General features: G+C 46.6%; 1 protein-coding gene across 1 annotated transcript in view; it reads left to right on the forward strand.

Moving 5' to 3' along the window:
• The window catches only part of LOC115177358 (transmembrane protein 145-like), a 46,847-nt gene extending 34,613 nt beyond the window's left edge, over positions 1-12,234 (forward strand). Inside the window, exons 11-16 of the mRNA XM_029738060.1 lie at positions 4,502-4,595; positions 5,616-5,788; positions 8,864-8,984; positions 9,711-9,899; positions 10,004-10,064; positions 11,447-12,234. Of these exons, the coding sequence (XP_029593920.1) occupies positions 4,502-4,595; positions 5,616-5,788; positions 8,864-8,984; positions 9,711-9,899; positions 10,004-10,064; positions 11,447-11,466 (658 nt within the window). The 3' untranslated portion in view covers positions 11,467-12,234. The remainder of the gene's footprint in view (positions 1-4,501; positions 4,596-5,615; positions 5,789-8,863; positions 8,985-9,710; positions 9,900-10,003; positions 10,065-11,446) is intronic.
• The last annotated feature ends 2,521 nt before the right edge of the window (positions 12,235-14,755 follow it).

The raw sequence follows: 14,755 nt of genomic DNA on the forward strand, positions 1-14,755 counted from the left end.
TTGTCTGGCTGACAGGTTCACTGCTTCATTACAGTGTGTCTCAGGATTAAATCCTCCAGCCACTCTCTCTGTCTTACTCCTTCTAACTCGTACCAGTAGCCCAGTCTCTCTCTGTCTTACTCCTTCTAACTTGTACCAGTAGCCCAGTCTCTCTCTGTCTTACTCCTTCTAACTCGTACCAGTAGCCCAGTCTCTCTCTGTCTTACTCCTTCTAACTCGTACCAGTAGCCCAGTCTCTCTCTGTCTTACTCCTAACTCGTACCAGTAGCCCAGTCTCTCTCTGTCTTACTCCTTCTAACTCGTACCAGTAGCCCAGTCTCTCTCTGTCTTACTCCTTCTAACTCGTACCAGTAGCCCAGTCTCATCTCTGTCTTACTCCTTCTAACTCGTACCAGTAGCCCAGTCTCTCTATGTCTTACTCCTTCTAACTCGTGCCAGTAGCCCAGTCTCGTCTCTGTCTTACTCTTAATTCATACCAGTAGCCCAGTCTCTCTCTGTCTTACTCCTAACTCGTACCAGTAGCCCAGTCTCTCTCTGTCTTACTCCTAACTCGTACCAGTAGCCCAGTCTCTCTCTGTCTTACTCCTAACTCGTACCAGTAGCCCAGTCTCTCTCTGTCTTACTCCTTCTAACTCGTGCCAGTAGCCCAGTCTCTCTCTGTCTTACTCCTTCTAACTCGTACCAGTAGCCCAGTCTCTCTCTGTCTTACTCCTTCTAACTCGTACCAGTAGCCCAGTCTCATCTCTGTCTTACTCCTTCTAACTCGTACCAGTAGCCCAGTCTCTCTCTGTCTTACTCCTTCTAACTCGTACCAGTAGCCCAGTCTCTCTCTGTCTTACTCCTTCTAACTCGTACCAGTAGCCCAGTCTCATCTCTGTCTTACTCCTTCTAACTCGTACCAGTAGCCCAGTCTCTCTATGTCTTACTCCTTCTAACTCGTGCCAGTAGCCCAGTCTCGTCTCTGTCTTACTCCTAATTCATACCAGTAGCCCAGTCTCTCTCTGTCTTACTCCTAACTCGTACCAGTAGCCCAGTCTCTCTCTGTCTTACTCCTAACTCGTACCAGTAGCCCAGTCTCTCTCTGTCTTACTCCTAACTCGTACCAGTAGCCCTGTCTCTCTCTGTCTTACTCCTTCTAACTCGTACCAGTAGCCCAGTCTCTCTCTGTCTTACTCCTTCTAACTCGTACCAGTAGCCCTGTCTCATCTCTGTCTTACTCCTAACTCGTACCAGTAGCCCAGTCTCTCTCTGTCTTACTCCTAACTCGTACCAGTAGCCCAGTCTCTCTCTGTCTTACTCCTTCTAACTCGTACCAGTAGCCCTGTCTCATCTCTGTCTTACTCCTTCTAACTCGTGCCAGTAGCCCAGTCTCTCTCTGTCTTACTCCTTCTAACTCGTACCAGTAGCCCAGTCTCTCTCTGTCTTACTCCTTCTAACTCGTACCAGTAGCCCAGTCTCATCTCTGTCTTACTCCTTCTAACTCGTACCAGTAGCCCAGTCTCTCTCTGTCTTACTCCTTCTAACTCGTACCAGTAGCCCAGTCTCATCTCTGTCTTACTCCTTCTAACTCGTGCCAGTAGCCCAGTCTCTCTCTGTCTTACTCCTTCTAACTCGTACCAGTAGCCCAGTCTCATCTCTGTCTTACTCCTTCTAACTCGTACCAGTAGCCCAGTCTCTCTCTGTCTTACTCCTAACTTGTACCAGTAGCCCAGTCTCTCTCTGTCTTACTCCTTCTAACTCGTACCAGTAGCCCTGTCTCATCTCTGTCTTACTCCTTCTAACTCGTGCCAGTAGCCCAGTCTCTCTCTGTCTTACTCCTTCTAACTCGTACCAGTAGCCCAGTCTCTCTCTGTCTTACTCCTTCTAACTCGTACCAGTAGCCCAGTCTCTCTCTGTCTTACTCCTAACTCGTACCAGTAGCCCAGTCTCTCTCTGTCTTACTCCTTCTAACTCGTACCAGTAGCCCAGTCTCTCTCTGTCTTACTCCTTCTAACTCGTACCAGTAGCCCAGTCTCATCTCTGTCTTACTCCTTCTAACTCGTACCAGTAGCCCAGTCTCTCTATGTCTTACTCCTTCTAACTCGTGCCAGTAGCCCAGTCTCGTCTCTGTCTTACTCTTAATTCATACCAGTAGCCCAGTCTCTCTCTGTCTTACTCCTAACTCGTACCAGTAGCCCAGTCTCTCTCTGTCTTACTCCTAACTCGTACCAGTAGCCCAGTCTCTCTCTGTCTTACTCCTAACTCGTACCAGTAGCCCAGTCTCTCTCTGTCTTACTCCTTCTAACTCGTACCAGTAGCCCAGTCTCTCTCTGTCTTACTCCTTCTAACTCGTACCAGTAGCCCAGTCTCATCTCTGTCTTACTCCTTCTAACTCGTACCAGTAGCCCAGTCTCTCTCTGTCTTACTCCTTCTAACTCGTACCAGTAGCCCAGTCTCTCTCTGTCTTACTCCTTCTAACTCGTACCAGTAGCCCAGTCTCATCTCTGTCTTACTCCTTCTAACTCGTACCAGTAGCCCAGTCTCTCTATGTCTTACTCCTTCTAACTCGTGCCAGTAGCCCAGTCTCGTCTCTGTCTTACTCCTAATTCATACCAGTAGCCCAGTCTCTCTCTGTCTTACTCCTAACTCGTACCAGTAGCCCAGTCTCTCTCTGTCTTACTCCTAACTCGTACCAGTAGCCCAGTCTCTCTCTGTCTTACTCCTAACTCGTACCAGTAGCCCTGTCTCTCTCTGTCTTACTCCTTCTAACTCGTACCAGTAGCCCAGTCTCTCTCTGTCTTACTCCTTCTAACTCGTACCAGTAGCCCTGTCTCATCTCTGTCTTACTCCTAACTCGTACCAGTAGCCCAGTCTCTCTCTGTCTTACTCCTAACTCGTACCAGTAGCCCAGTCTCTCTCTGTCTTACTCCTTCTAACTCGTACCAGTAGCCCTGTCTCATCTCTGTCTTACTCCTTCTAACTCGTGCCAGTAGCCCAGTCTCTCTCTGTCTTACTCCTTCTAACTCGTACCAGTAGCCCAGTCTCTCTCTGTCTTACTCCTTCTAACTCGTACCAGTAGCCCAGTCTCATCTCTGTCTTACTCCTTCTAACTCGTACCAGTAGCCCAGTCTCTCTCTGTCTTACTCCTTCTAACTCGTACCAGTAGCCCAGTCTCTCTATGTCTTACTCCTTCTAACTCGTGCCAGTAGCCCAGTCTCGTCTCTGTCTTACTCCTAATTCATACCAGTAGCCCAGTCTCTCTCTGTCTTACTCCTAACTCGTACCAGTAGCCCAGTCTCTCTCTGTCTTACTCCTTCTAACTCGTACCAGTAGCCCAGTCTCTCTCTGTCTTACTCCTAACTCGTACCAGTAGCCCAGTCTCTCTCTGTCTTACTCCTTCTAACTCGTACCAGTAGCCCAGTCTCATCTCTGTCTTACTCCTTCTAACTCGTGCCAGTAGCCCAGTCTCTCTCTGTCTTACTCCTTCTAACTCGTACCAGTAGCCCAGTCTCATCTCTGTCTTACTCCTTCTAACTCGTACCAGTAGCCCAGTCTCTCTCTGTCTTACTCCTAACTTGTACCAGTAGCCCAGTCTCTCTCTGTCTTACTCCTTCTAACTCGTACCAGTAGCCCTGTCTCATCTCTGTCTTACTCCTTCTAACTCGTGCCAGTAGCCCAGTCTCTCTCTGTCTTACTCCTTCTAACTCGTACCAGTAGCCCAGTCTCTCTCTGTCTTACTCCTTCTAACTCGTACCAGTAGCCCAGTCTCATCTCTGTCTTACTCCTTCTAACTCGTACCAGTAGCCCAGTCTCTCTCTGTCTTACTCCTTCTAACTCGTACCAGTAGCCCAGTCTCTCTATGTCTTACTCCTTCTAACTCGTGCCAGTAGCCTAGTCTCGTCTCTGTCTTACTCCTAATTCATACCAGTAGCCCAGTCTCTCTCTGTCTTACTCCTAACTCGTACCAGTAGCCCAGTCTCTCTCTGTCTTACTCCTTCTAACTCGTACCAGTAGCCCAGTCTCTCTCTGTCTTACTCCTAACTCGTACCAGTAGCCCAGTCTCTCTCTGTCTTACTCCTTCTAACTCGTACCAGTAGCCCAGTCTCTCTCTGTCTTAATCCTTCTAACTCGTACCAGTAGCCGTCTCTCTCTGTCTTACTCCTTCTAACGCGTACCAGTATCCCAGTCTCTCTGTCTTACTCCTTCTAACTCGTACCAGTAGCCCAGTCTCGTCTCTGTCTTACTCCTAACGCGTACCAGTAGCCCAGTCTCTCTCTGTCTTACTCCTTCTAACGCGTACCAGTAGCCCAGTCTCGTCTCTGTCTTACTCCTAACGCGTACCAGTAGCCCAGTCTCTCTCTGTCTTACTCCTTCTAACGTGTACCAGTATCCCAGTCTCTCTGTCTTACTCCTTCTAACTCGTACCAGTAGCCCAGAGAGAGAGTGTGTGTGTATGTTTGTGTGTGTGAATTCATTTGTCTGTGTAAAAGCTAACCCCCCTGTGTGTATCCGTCTCTGTCAGGGCGAGGATCAGCCACAGTGGATCTGTCAAGCTGTCCATCTACATGACAGTCTACACCGTCACCTATATCATCCTCTTCATATACGAGGCAGAGGTACTGCAGTCTACACTACAGAACTGCTGCTGCTACACTCCTACTGTCCATGCTATACGTGAAGGACCAGTGTATGACGGTCTAAGTTCCCACCGGGGATTCCTGTGTCCCACAACACTGTGTTAGCCTACTGAGTTGAAGCCTAGGTATTAGCTCTAGGAGCTAGTCTTCAGGTCTCGGGCACGGTTACTCATCAGCCGAGCATGGATCACAGAATCACCTCCATTACAAGTGTAAAATGTGCTCTACTATAATTTAGGATGGGTCCCTCTTTGAAATGAGGTTCACATATCATGGCACCTCCTGGTAAGATAAAGGTGAAATAAAAGGGGCCTACTCCTGATGTACTGTAGTATACAGGGATAGGAGTTTCTTACCCAGCCTGTCAGTGCCTAGCACTGGGCCTGTACATACATAATGCAGGGGACGACCGAGGGTAACCCTGTTTGACCAATGATATCCAGTCTCTGGCCTGGGAAACTCAATACATAGCCTGCAAGCAGAGGCACTGTCAATGACCCAGTTGTAGAGAAGTGTCAATGACCCAGCTGTAGAGAAGTGTCAATGACCCAGCTGTAGAGAAGTGTCAATGACCTAGCTGTAGATAAGTGTCAATGACCCAGCTGTAGAGAAGTGTCAATGACCCAGTTGTAGAGAAGTGTCAATGACCCAGTTGTAGAGAAGTGTCAATGACCCAGCTGTAGATAAGTGTCAATGACCCAGCTGTAGAGAAGTGTCAATGACCCAGCTGTAGATAAGTGTCAATGGCCCACCTGTAGAGAAGTGTCAATGACGCACAAACACACAAACATACATACATGTATACGCACACATTTGTAGACACACTCACCAACAAAAACGAGTAGATTTCACATCCCAATATGTCAGCAATCCACAGACTGTTCCAACATGCTGGGGAACCTATTGTAATACACCTCTCTGCTATTTGAGGGTAAAGTTAGTAGGTTGATTAGTAGGGTGCGGTCCATTAGAGTGGTTGTATGACGTTGTGTGTCTCAGTTCTTTGACCCAGGTGAGGTGCTGTATGCATATGACAGCCCGGCGGGCTACGGTCTGATGGGTCTCCAGCTGCTGGCCTACGTGTGGTTCTGCTACGCCGTCCTGATCTCCCTCAAACACTACCCTGAGAAACAACCCTTCTACATCCCCTTCTTCACGGCATACACACTCTGGTGAGAGGACATAGTCCTACAGCCCTTCTGCATCCCCTTCTTCACGGCATACACACTCTGGTGAGAGGACATAGTCCTACAGCCCTTCTGCATCCCCTTCTTCACGGCATACACACTCTGGTGAGAGGACATAGTCCTACAACCCTTCTGCATCCCCTTCTTCACGGCATACACACTCTGGTGAGAGGACATAGTCCTACAACCCTTCTACATCCCCTTCTTCAGGGCATACACACTCTGGTGAGAGGACATAGTCCTACAGCCCTTCTACATCCCCTTCTTCACGGCATACACACTCTGGTGAGAGGACATAGTCCTACAACCCTTCTACATCCCCTTCTTCACGGCATACACACTCTGGTGAGAGGACATAGTCCTACAGCCCTTCTACATCCCCTTCTTCACGGCATACACACTCTGGTGAGAGGACATAGTCCTACAACCCTTCTACATCCCCTTCTTCACGGCATACACACTCTGGTGAGAGGACATAGTCCTACAACCCTTCTACATCCCCTTCTTCAGGGCATACACACTCTGGTGAGAGGACATAGTCCTACAGCCCTTCTACATCCCCTTCTTCACGGCATACACACTCTGGTGAGAGGACATAGTCCTACAACCCTTCTACATCCCCTTCTTCACGGCATACACACTCTGGTGAGAGGACATAGTCCTACAGCCCTTCTACATCCCCTTCTTCACGGCATACACACTCTGGTGAGAGGACATAGTCCTACAACCCTTCTGCATCCCCTTCTTCACGGCATACACACTCTGGTGAGAGGACATAGTCCTACAACCCTTCTACATCCCCTTCTTCACGGCATACACACTCTGGTGAGAGGACATAGTCCTACAGCCCTTCTACATCCCCTTCTTCACGGCATACACACTCTGGTGAGAGGACATAGTCCTACAGCCCTTCTACATCCCCTTCTTCAGGGCATACACACACACTCTGGTGAGAGGACATAGTCCTACAGCCCTTCTACATCCCCTTCTTCACGGCATACACACTCTGGTGAGAGGACATAGTCCTACAGCCCTTCTACATCCCCTTCTTCACGGCATACACACTCTGGTGAGAGGACATAGTCCTACAACCCTTCTACATCCCCTTCTTCACGGCATACACACTCTGGTGAGAGGACATAGTCCTACAGCCCTTCTACATCCCCTTCTTCACGGCATACACACTCTGGTGAGAGGACATAGTCCTACAGCCCTTCTACATCCCCTTCTTCACGGCATACACACTCTGGTGAGAGGACATAGTCCTACAGCCCTTCTACATCCCCTTCTTCAGGGCATACACACACACTCTGGTGAGAGGACATAGTCCTACAGCCCTTCTACATCCCCTTCTTCACGGCATACACACTCTGGTGAGAGGACATAGTCCTACAGCCCTTCTACATCCCCTTCTTCACGGCATACACACTCTGGTGAGAGGACATAGTCCTACAGCCCTTCTACATCCCCTTCTTCACGGCATACACACTCTGGTGAGAGGACATAGTCCTACAGCCCTTCTGCATCCCCTTCTTCACGGCATACACACTCTGGTGAGAGGACATAGTCCTACAGCCCTTCTACATCCCCTTCTTCACGGCATACACACTCTGGTGAGAGGACATAGTCCTACAACCCTTCTACATCCCCTTCTTCACGGCATACACACTCTGGTGAGAGGACATAGTCCTACAACCCTTCTACATCCCCTTCTTCACGGCATACACACTCTGGTGAGAGGACATAGTCCTACAACCCTTCTACATCCCCTTCTTCACGGCATACACACTCTGGTGAGAGGACATAGTCCTACAACCCTTCTACATCCCCTTCTTCACGGCATACACACTCTGGTGAGAGGACATAGTCCTACAGCCCTTCTGCATCCCCTTCTTCACGGCATACACACTCTGGTGAGAGGACATAGTCCTACAGCCCTTCTGCATCCCCTTCTTCACGGCATACACACTCTGGTGAGAGGACATAGTCCTACAGCCCTTCTACATCCCCTTCTTCACGGCATACACACTCTGGTGAGAGGACATAGTCCTACAGCCCTTCTGCATCCCCTTCTTCAGGGCATACACACTCTGGTGAGAGGACATAGTCCTACAGCCCTTCTGCATCCCCTTCTTCAGGGCATACACACTCTGGTGAGAGGACATAGTCCTACAGCCCTTCTGCATCCCCTTCTTCAGGGCATACACACTCTGGTGAGAGGACATAGTCCTACAGCCCTTCTACATCCCCTTCTTCACGGCATACACACTCTGGTGAGAGGACATAGTCCTACAGCCCTTCTACATCCCCTTCTTCAGGGCATACACACTCTGGTGAGAGGACATAGTCCTACAGCCCTTCTACATCCCCTTCTTCACGGCATACACACTCTGGTGAGAGGACATAGTCCTACAACCCTTCTACATCCCCTTCTTCACGGCATACACACTCTGGTGAGAGGACATAGTCCTACAGCCCTTCTACATTCTTCACGGCATACACACTCTGGTGAGAGGACATAGTCCTACAGCCCTTCTACATTCTTCACGGCATACACACTCTGGTGAGAGGACATAGTCCTACAGCCCTTCTACATTCTTCACGGCATACACACTCTGGTGAGAGGACATAGTCCTACAGCCCTTCTACATTCTTCACGGCATACACACTCTGGTGAGAGGACATAGTCCTACAGCCCTTCTACATTCTTCACGGCATACACACTCTGGTGAGAGGACATAGTCCTACAGCCCTTCACTCTCTGCATGCAGTTTGTCTCTGTCAGGTTCATCAACATCATTCCCTAAAAAGCATTACACCCAATAAACTCCCCGTCTCCCTTATTTTTCCACTTCTCGCTTGCTCGTCTTAAATCTGTCCTCACTCCTCCGCCTCTCCCTCCCTCTCTCATTTCCTTTTGTCTCTACTCCACCATATTCCTTTTTTTCTCCTCCTTCCTTTACATATCTCAATCTCCCCCTTCCTTATCTCTCTCTCCTCTTTCTCTCTTAATAATCTCTCTCCCTCATTAACTCTCTCTCCTCTCTCTCCCTCTGGCAGGTTTTTCGCGGTTCCCGTCATGGCTCTGATAGCTAACTTTGGCATCCCTCGCTGGGCACGGGAGAAGATCGTCAACGGCATCCAACTGGGAATCCACCTCTATGCTCACATCGTATTCCTCGTTAGTACCCTTCATCTCTCTACACACTCACACACAGGCATGCATGTGCGCACACATACACACACTGCCTCACTGTTGACGTTAATTATCTCGAAGACCTCATCACCCGCCTCGTTAGTAACCCCCTGCCCTCCACACTCAGGCACGCACACACTCACCTCTCTTTTAATATCTATGAGTCATATCTCTCTGTCCTCATCAGCCTCTGCGTTAGTATACTCCCAAACCCAGACTTCCATATCAGACTGAGCCTCTCGGTCCCAGACTTCCGTACCAGACTGAGCCTCTCGGTCCCAGACTTCCATACCAGACTGAGCCTCTCGGTCCCAGACTTCTGTACCAGACTGAGCCTCTCGGTCCCAGACTTCTGCACCAGACTGAGCCTCTCGGTCCCAGACTTCCGCACCAGACTGAGCCTCTCGGTCCCAGACTTCTGCACCAGACTGAGCCTCTCGGTCCCAGACTTCTGCACCAGACTGAGCCTCTCGGTCCCAGACTTCTGCACCAGACTGAGCCTCTCGGTCCCAGACTTCTGTACCAGACTGAGCCTCTCTGTCCTTTGTTAGTGACACATTCAGACACATACTGTTCTGTTCTTATATGTGCATGAATGTGTATCAGTGTGTGGAGAATACAGGGTAATATTTGTACAGACAATATTCTGATATGATACATTCCTCCCGTCCGTCCATCCGTCCGTCCGTCCGCCCCCCCCCCCCGCCACAGGCTATCACACGGCCCTCTGCGGCCAATAAGAACTTCCCGTACCACGTGCGGACCTCTCAGATCGGGATCCTGCTGTCTAGTCCGAAGGCGGGTGTGGCGAGTGAGAGTTTCCCCCACCACGCCTATGGGAACAGCTCCTTCCTGGGCGACTCCCAGCCCAACTTCACAGAACTGTTCTCCATCCAGTCGGTGAGTGGATGCATGGTCTGAGGAGGATGTAGTAACTGATATTGTGACAAATACAACCCAGCGTGACCTTTCAACCTTTCAACCTTTACCTCCCTCTCTCTCAGGGCCCAGTGAAGACGGTGGAGGAGACGGTGGCCCAGAAGGGACAGGAAGTGCAGAGGAACAGTGAGCATAAGATCATCACCACCACGGCCGACCTGTCGTCACCCACCTTCCCCCCACTCCCTCCCCCCATGCCCCCCCACCTCTCTGCCCGCCCACCCCCTCCCCCTCCACGACTCCCCTCCCACTTTACCGAGTACTTCAGCATGCAGGGGGGAGGGGGCGTGGGCACCAAGGCATGAGACAGACAGAGAGAAAGAGGGACACAGAGAGAAAGATCGAGAGGGAGGTGGAGGAAGATCAGGTAGCACAGAAAACAGGTCAAGCTGTGTATAGGCACGAGGGAAGGAGGGATGGATATGAGGAGGAAGAGAAGGGGAAGTCATCATAAGCAGACATGTGGAATAGAAGTTCGAAACGTCCCATTTTCACCTCTAAATAGAGAGAATGGGAAAAGAGCAGAATAAAGAAGAGGAAATGACTTTGAGTTAAAAAGTGCTGAGCTTGTAAAAGAAAAAAGAAGCAATAAATATTTCAACATGAGCAGGGAGAGAGGCACCGGAAGGGAGAGATGACAGAGTGGTAGCCTGACCAATAGAATGATAGGAGCGCACAGTGGAGACTGAACAAAACTCTTATGAACACTTTTATTCAAGAATTTATAAGGCACCAATGGAGAGGCTGAGGGAAACATGTAAATAGCTGAAGAGAATGAGTTACCATTACTCTAAAATAGTTGCAGAGTTTATATTACAAAAGGGATGTTTTTTTTCCACATTGTCGAATTCCAAGTGGTGCTGTGACCATTGCAGTTTTCATGCCATTACATTGTACAAGAGTAAAATGTTCACTCACATCCTGAAACAATACATTAATGTTTTTTTCTTCATGTTTGACAGATGTTGTTAACAAAAAATATTGAATTTCTCCATATAGAATATGTTGGGATGATTTTTATTGTTATATATGTTGATTGCTCCAGGCTATAGGATTGATATACTGATGTTTGTGTACAAGTGTACAATGTTCAGTTTACTCTGGACCCCTGAGGTACTGCTAAAACAAGCATGTACTCCCTGTCTCTAAACTGATTATACTCCATGTGCTCATATAGTGTGTGCCTGTTGTACTACTATACAATAATTGTGTATATTTCATACCATATAGGCTACTGAGGAGGTGTTAATGTCACTTCTTCTGGATTTCTATTGGAACCTTATGTCATACTGTCCACAGACAACTGTTTTAACTCCGAATACTACTGTTCAGTTTTCACTGGAGTGCAAGATACTAGCTTGCTCAGAATGTAATTCCTTGATGTATGTAGATCTTGGTGAATGTATTAATGCAATAGAGCACAAGGAAAGGGCTGGTTTTAAAGTAACATTTTATTTATTTTTTTACATAGAAATCATACTTATAGCTTGTTTTACTTTCAATTTCAGCCTCCATCCTTGACACATGATTTAAGGAGGGAAGGTTGTCCAGCGAGGATATGAACTAACTTCACAATCCCCCCCCCCCCCCGACTAGTATGTAATGATGTCATGTCAACTGTGTGAGGGGCTCATTGTTGTTTATCCATAAGTAGGAACAGTAGTTCTTCCTGAACATGAAAAGTCCTGGGCCCATAAACAACTAAAACAAACCTTTTAGAGTAACTGTGAAAGTAGTAGCACCAACGTCCTGTTTGTCCTGCATGGAGCTCTTTAATGTTCCCCTTCTCTTAGCTTTTCTGTTCCGCCATTTATTTCAAAGAGACTTTGAATAGGGCTTTTATCTGAATTATACGTCTCCACACACTACATCCAATGATATTCCGGGATCAAATATACAAATGTTACCTGTAGATATGTTCATATTTATCAATGTCATCAAGTGTCATTATCAGACATTTAAAAATGTACATATATCTGAATAATATTAAGTTGATTAAATAGCCTAATGATATCAATGTGGTGGGGGGGGTGTAATTCATAAGACATTTTTTTTGTATAACTTATCCAAGTATGAAACATGCAACTCTCTTTAATTTTTTTATCCAATCTGTAAAAACAAAGGTGTGGGGGAAAGAATGGTGGTATATTTACTGTTTCTAATGGTTTAATTAATAGCCCTTTATTGTCTTTCTGTAGTAATGTCTGGAGTAGGCTTGTGTTGGTCAGCACATGGTACAGCACATGTTATGTACATGAGAACATACAGTCAAAGGTATAATGTAGTCTGTAAAAAAGAATGATACTTGAATTAGATTGTTCTGGTGTTCCAAAGGTTTTGTCTCTGTAGGCGTATACAGTTGAAGTCGGAAGTTTACATACACTTAAGTTGGAGTCAGTAAAACTCATTTTTCAACCACACCACAAATTTCTTGTTAACAAACTATAGTTTTGGCAAGTCGGTTAGGACATCTACTTTGTGTATGACACAAGTAATTTTTCCAACAATTGTTTACAGATTATTTCACTTACAATTCACAGTATCACAATTCCAGTGGGTCAGAAGTTTGCATACACTAAGTTAACTGTGCCTTTAAACAGCTTGGAAAATTCCAGAAAATTATGTCAAGGCTTTAGAAGCTTCTGATAGGCTAATTGACATCATTTGAGTCAATTGGAGGTGTACCTGTGGATGTATTTCAAGGCCTACCTTCAAACTCAATGCCTCTTTGCTTAACATCATGGGAAAATCAAAAGAAATCAGCCAAGACCTCAGAAAAATTATTGTAGACCTCCACAAGTCTGGTTCATCCTTGGGAGCAATTTCCAAATGCCTGAAGGTACCACGTTCATCTGCACAAACAATAGTACGCAAGTATAAACACCATGGGACCACACAGCCGTCATACCCCTCAGGAAGGAGATGCGTTCTGTCTCCTAGAGATTAACGTACTTTGGTGCGAAAAGTGCAAATCAATCCCAGAACAACAGCAAAGGACCTTGTGAAGATGCTGGAAGAAACAGGTACATATGTATCTATATCCACAGTAAAACGAGTCCTATATCGATATAACCTGAAAGGCTGCTCAGCAAGGAAGAAGCCACTGCTCCAAAACCGCCATATAAAAAGCCAGACTACGGTTTGCAACTGCACATGGGGACAAAGATCGTATATTTTTTGGAGAAATGTCCTCTGGTCTGATGAAATAAAAATTGAACTGTTTGGCCATAATGAACATCGTTATGTGTGGAGGAAAAGGGGGGAGGCTTGCAAGCCGAAGAACACCATCCCAACCGTGAAGCACGGGAGTGGCAGCATCATGTTGTGGGGGTGCTTTGCTGCAGGAGGGACAGGTGCACTTCACAAAATAGATGGCATCATCAGGAAGGGAATTATGTGGATATATTGAAGCAACATCTCAAGACATCAGGAAGTTAGAGCTTGGTCGCAAATGGGTCTTCCAAATGGATAATGACCCCAAGCATACTCCCAAAGTTGTGGCAAAATGGCAACAAAGTACAGGTATTGGAGTGGCCATCACAAAGCCTTGACCTCAATGTTGTAGAAAATTTGTGGGCAGAACTGAAAAAGAATGTGTGAGCAAGGAGGCTTACAAACCTGACTCAGTTACACCAGCTCTTTCATCAAAATTCACCCAATTTATTGTGGGAAGCTTGTGGAACGCTACCCAAAACATTTGACCCAAGTTAAACAATTTAAAGGCAATGCTACCAAATACTAATTGAGTGCATGTAAACTTCTGACCCACTGGGAATGTGATGAAAGAAATAAAAGCTGAAATAAATCTTTCTCTCTACTATTATTCTGACATTTCACATTCTTAAAATAAACTGACCCAAGACAGGGAATATTTACTAGGATTAAATGTCAGGAATTGTGAAAAACTGAGTTTAAATGTATTTGGCTAAGGTGTATGTAAACTTCCGACTTCAACTGTATGTCTATTGCCGTTACAGTCCACTGTTGTCCATGGTTACGGATGCCATTACTTGACTGAATAGATTGGCATTGACAGGCAGGTTCCATTCATTCTGTACAACAAGCTGCATGATCAATTTATCTATGGTATTTGTCTATTATACACAGACACAAGTGGAAGAGCAAAGGGAGAGGAGTGAGAGGGTTTTATATGCATGACAGACAACAGCACAGCTTCCTGGGCATTTAGAGGTCTGGTTAAGAGCACATTACTGAAGCACTGTTCGAAATGAATGCATTTTAATGGTGTCAAATTAGGATATTCTGAATACGCTGTACATACACTTTTTGCCAAATTAAAATGGTTGGTTTTATTAGAAGCCGTGTCTGTTTCTTTCATACCTTGGCCACAGTGTGTGTTATGTGATGTAGAAGAGCAAGGGCATTCGTCCAAAACATCTACTCCATCTTGGTACAGTACAATTACTTCTCTGGAACCAACCTCACAATTGGAGCGCTTACAGGCAAGTGGCAAAGGAGAATGGAGAGCTGGTCCAATTGAATGTTATTGCAATAGGTTTGGGGCAATTTAGGCAAGTAGTTACCAGTATGTAAAAACCAAACTCTACAGCAGCTCTTAATAACTAAACAGTGAATCTAAACAAATAGAACGAATGGGGAAGCTCATGATGAGTGTGTGATTTTGCCTGGTTGAAGGTGGTTGCTTTCATAAAATATCCTGCCTCTATTTGCCACTGTCTGTTAATTCTGAATCAGTAGAGGGATTAAAAACAGGACATCAAACCATGATAATAATGAAAAGTTTGGGGGACATGTTTCTGAACCAGTAGAGGGAATAATAACAGCATATTTAAGCA

Source organism: Salmo trutta, chromosome 37, assembly GCF_901001165.1.
Source record: "Salmo trutta chromosome 37, fSalTru1.1, whole genome shotgun sequence".
NCBI classification, from domain to species: Eukaryota; Metazoa; Chordata; class Actinopteri; order Salmoniformes; family Salmonidae; genus Salmo; species Salmo trutta.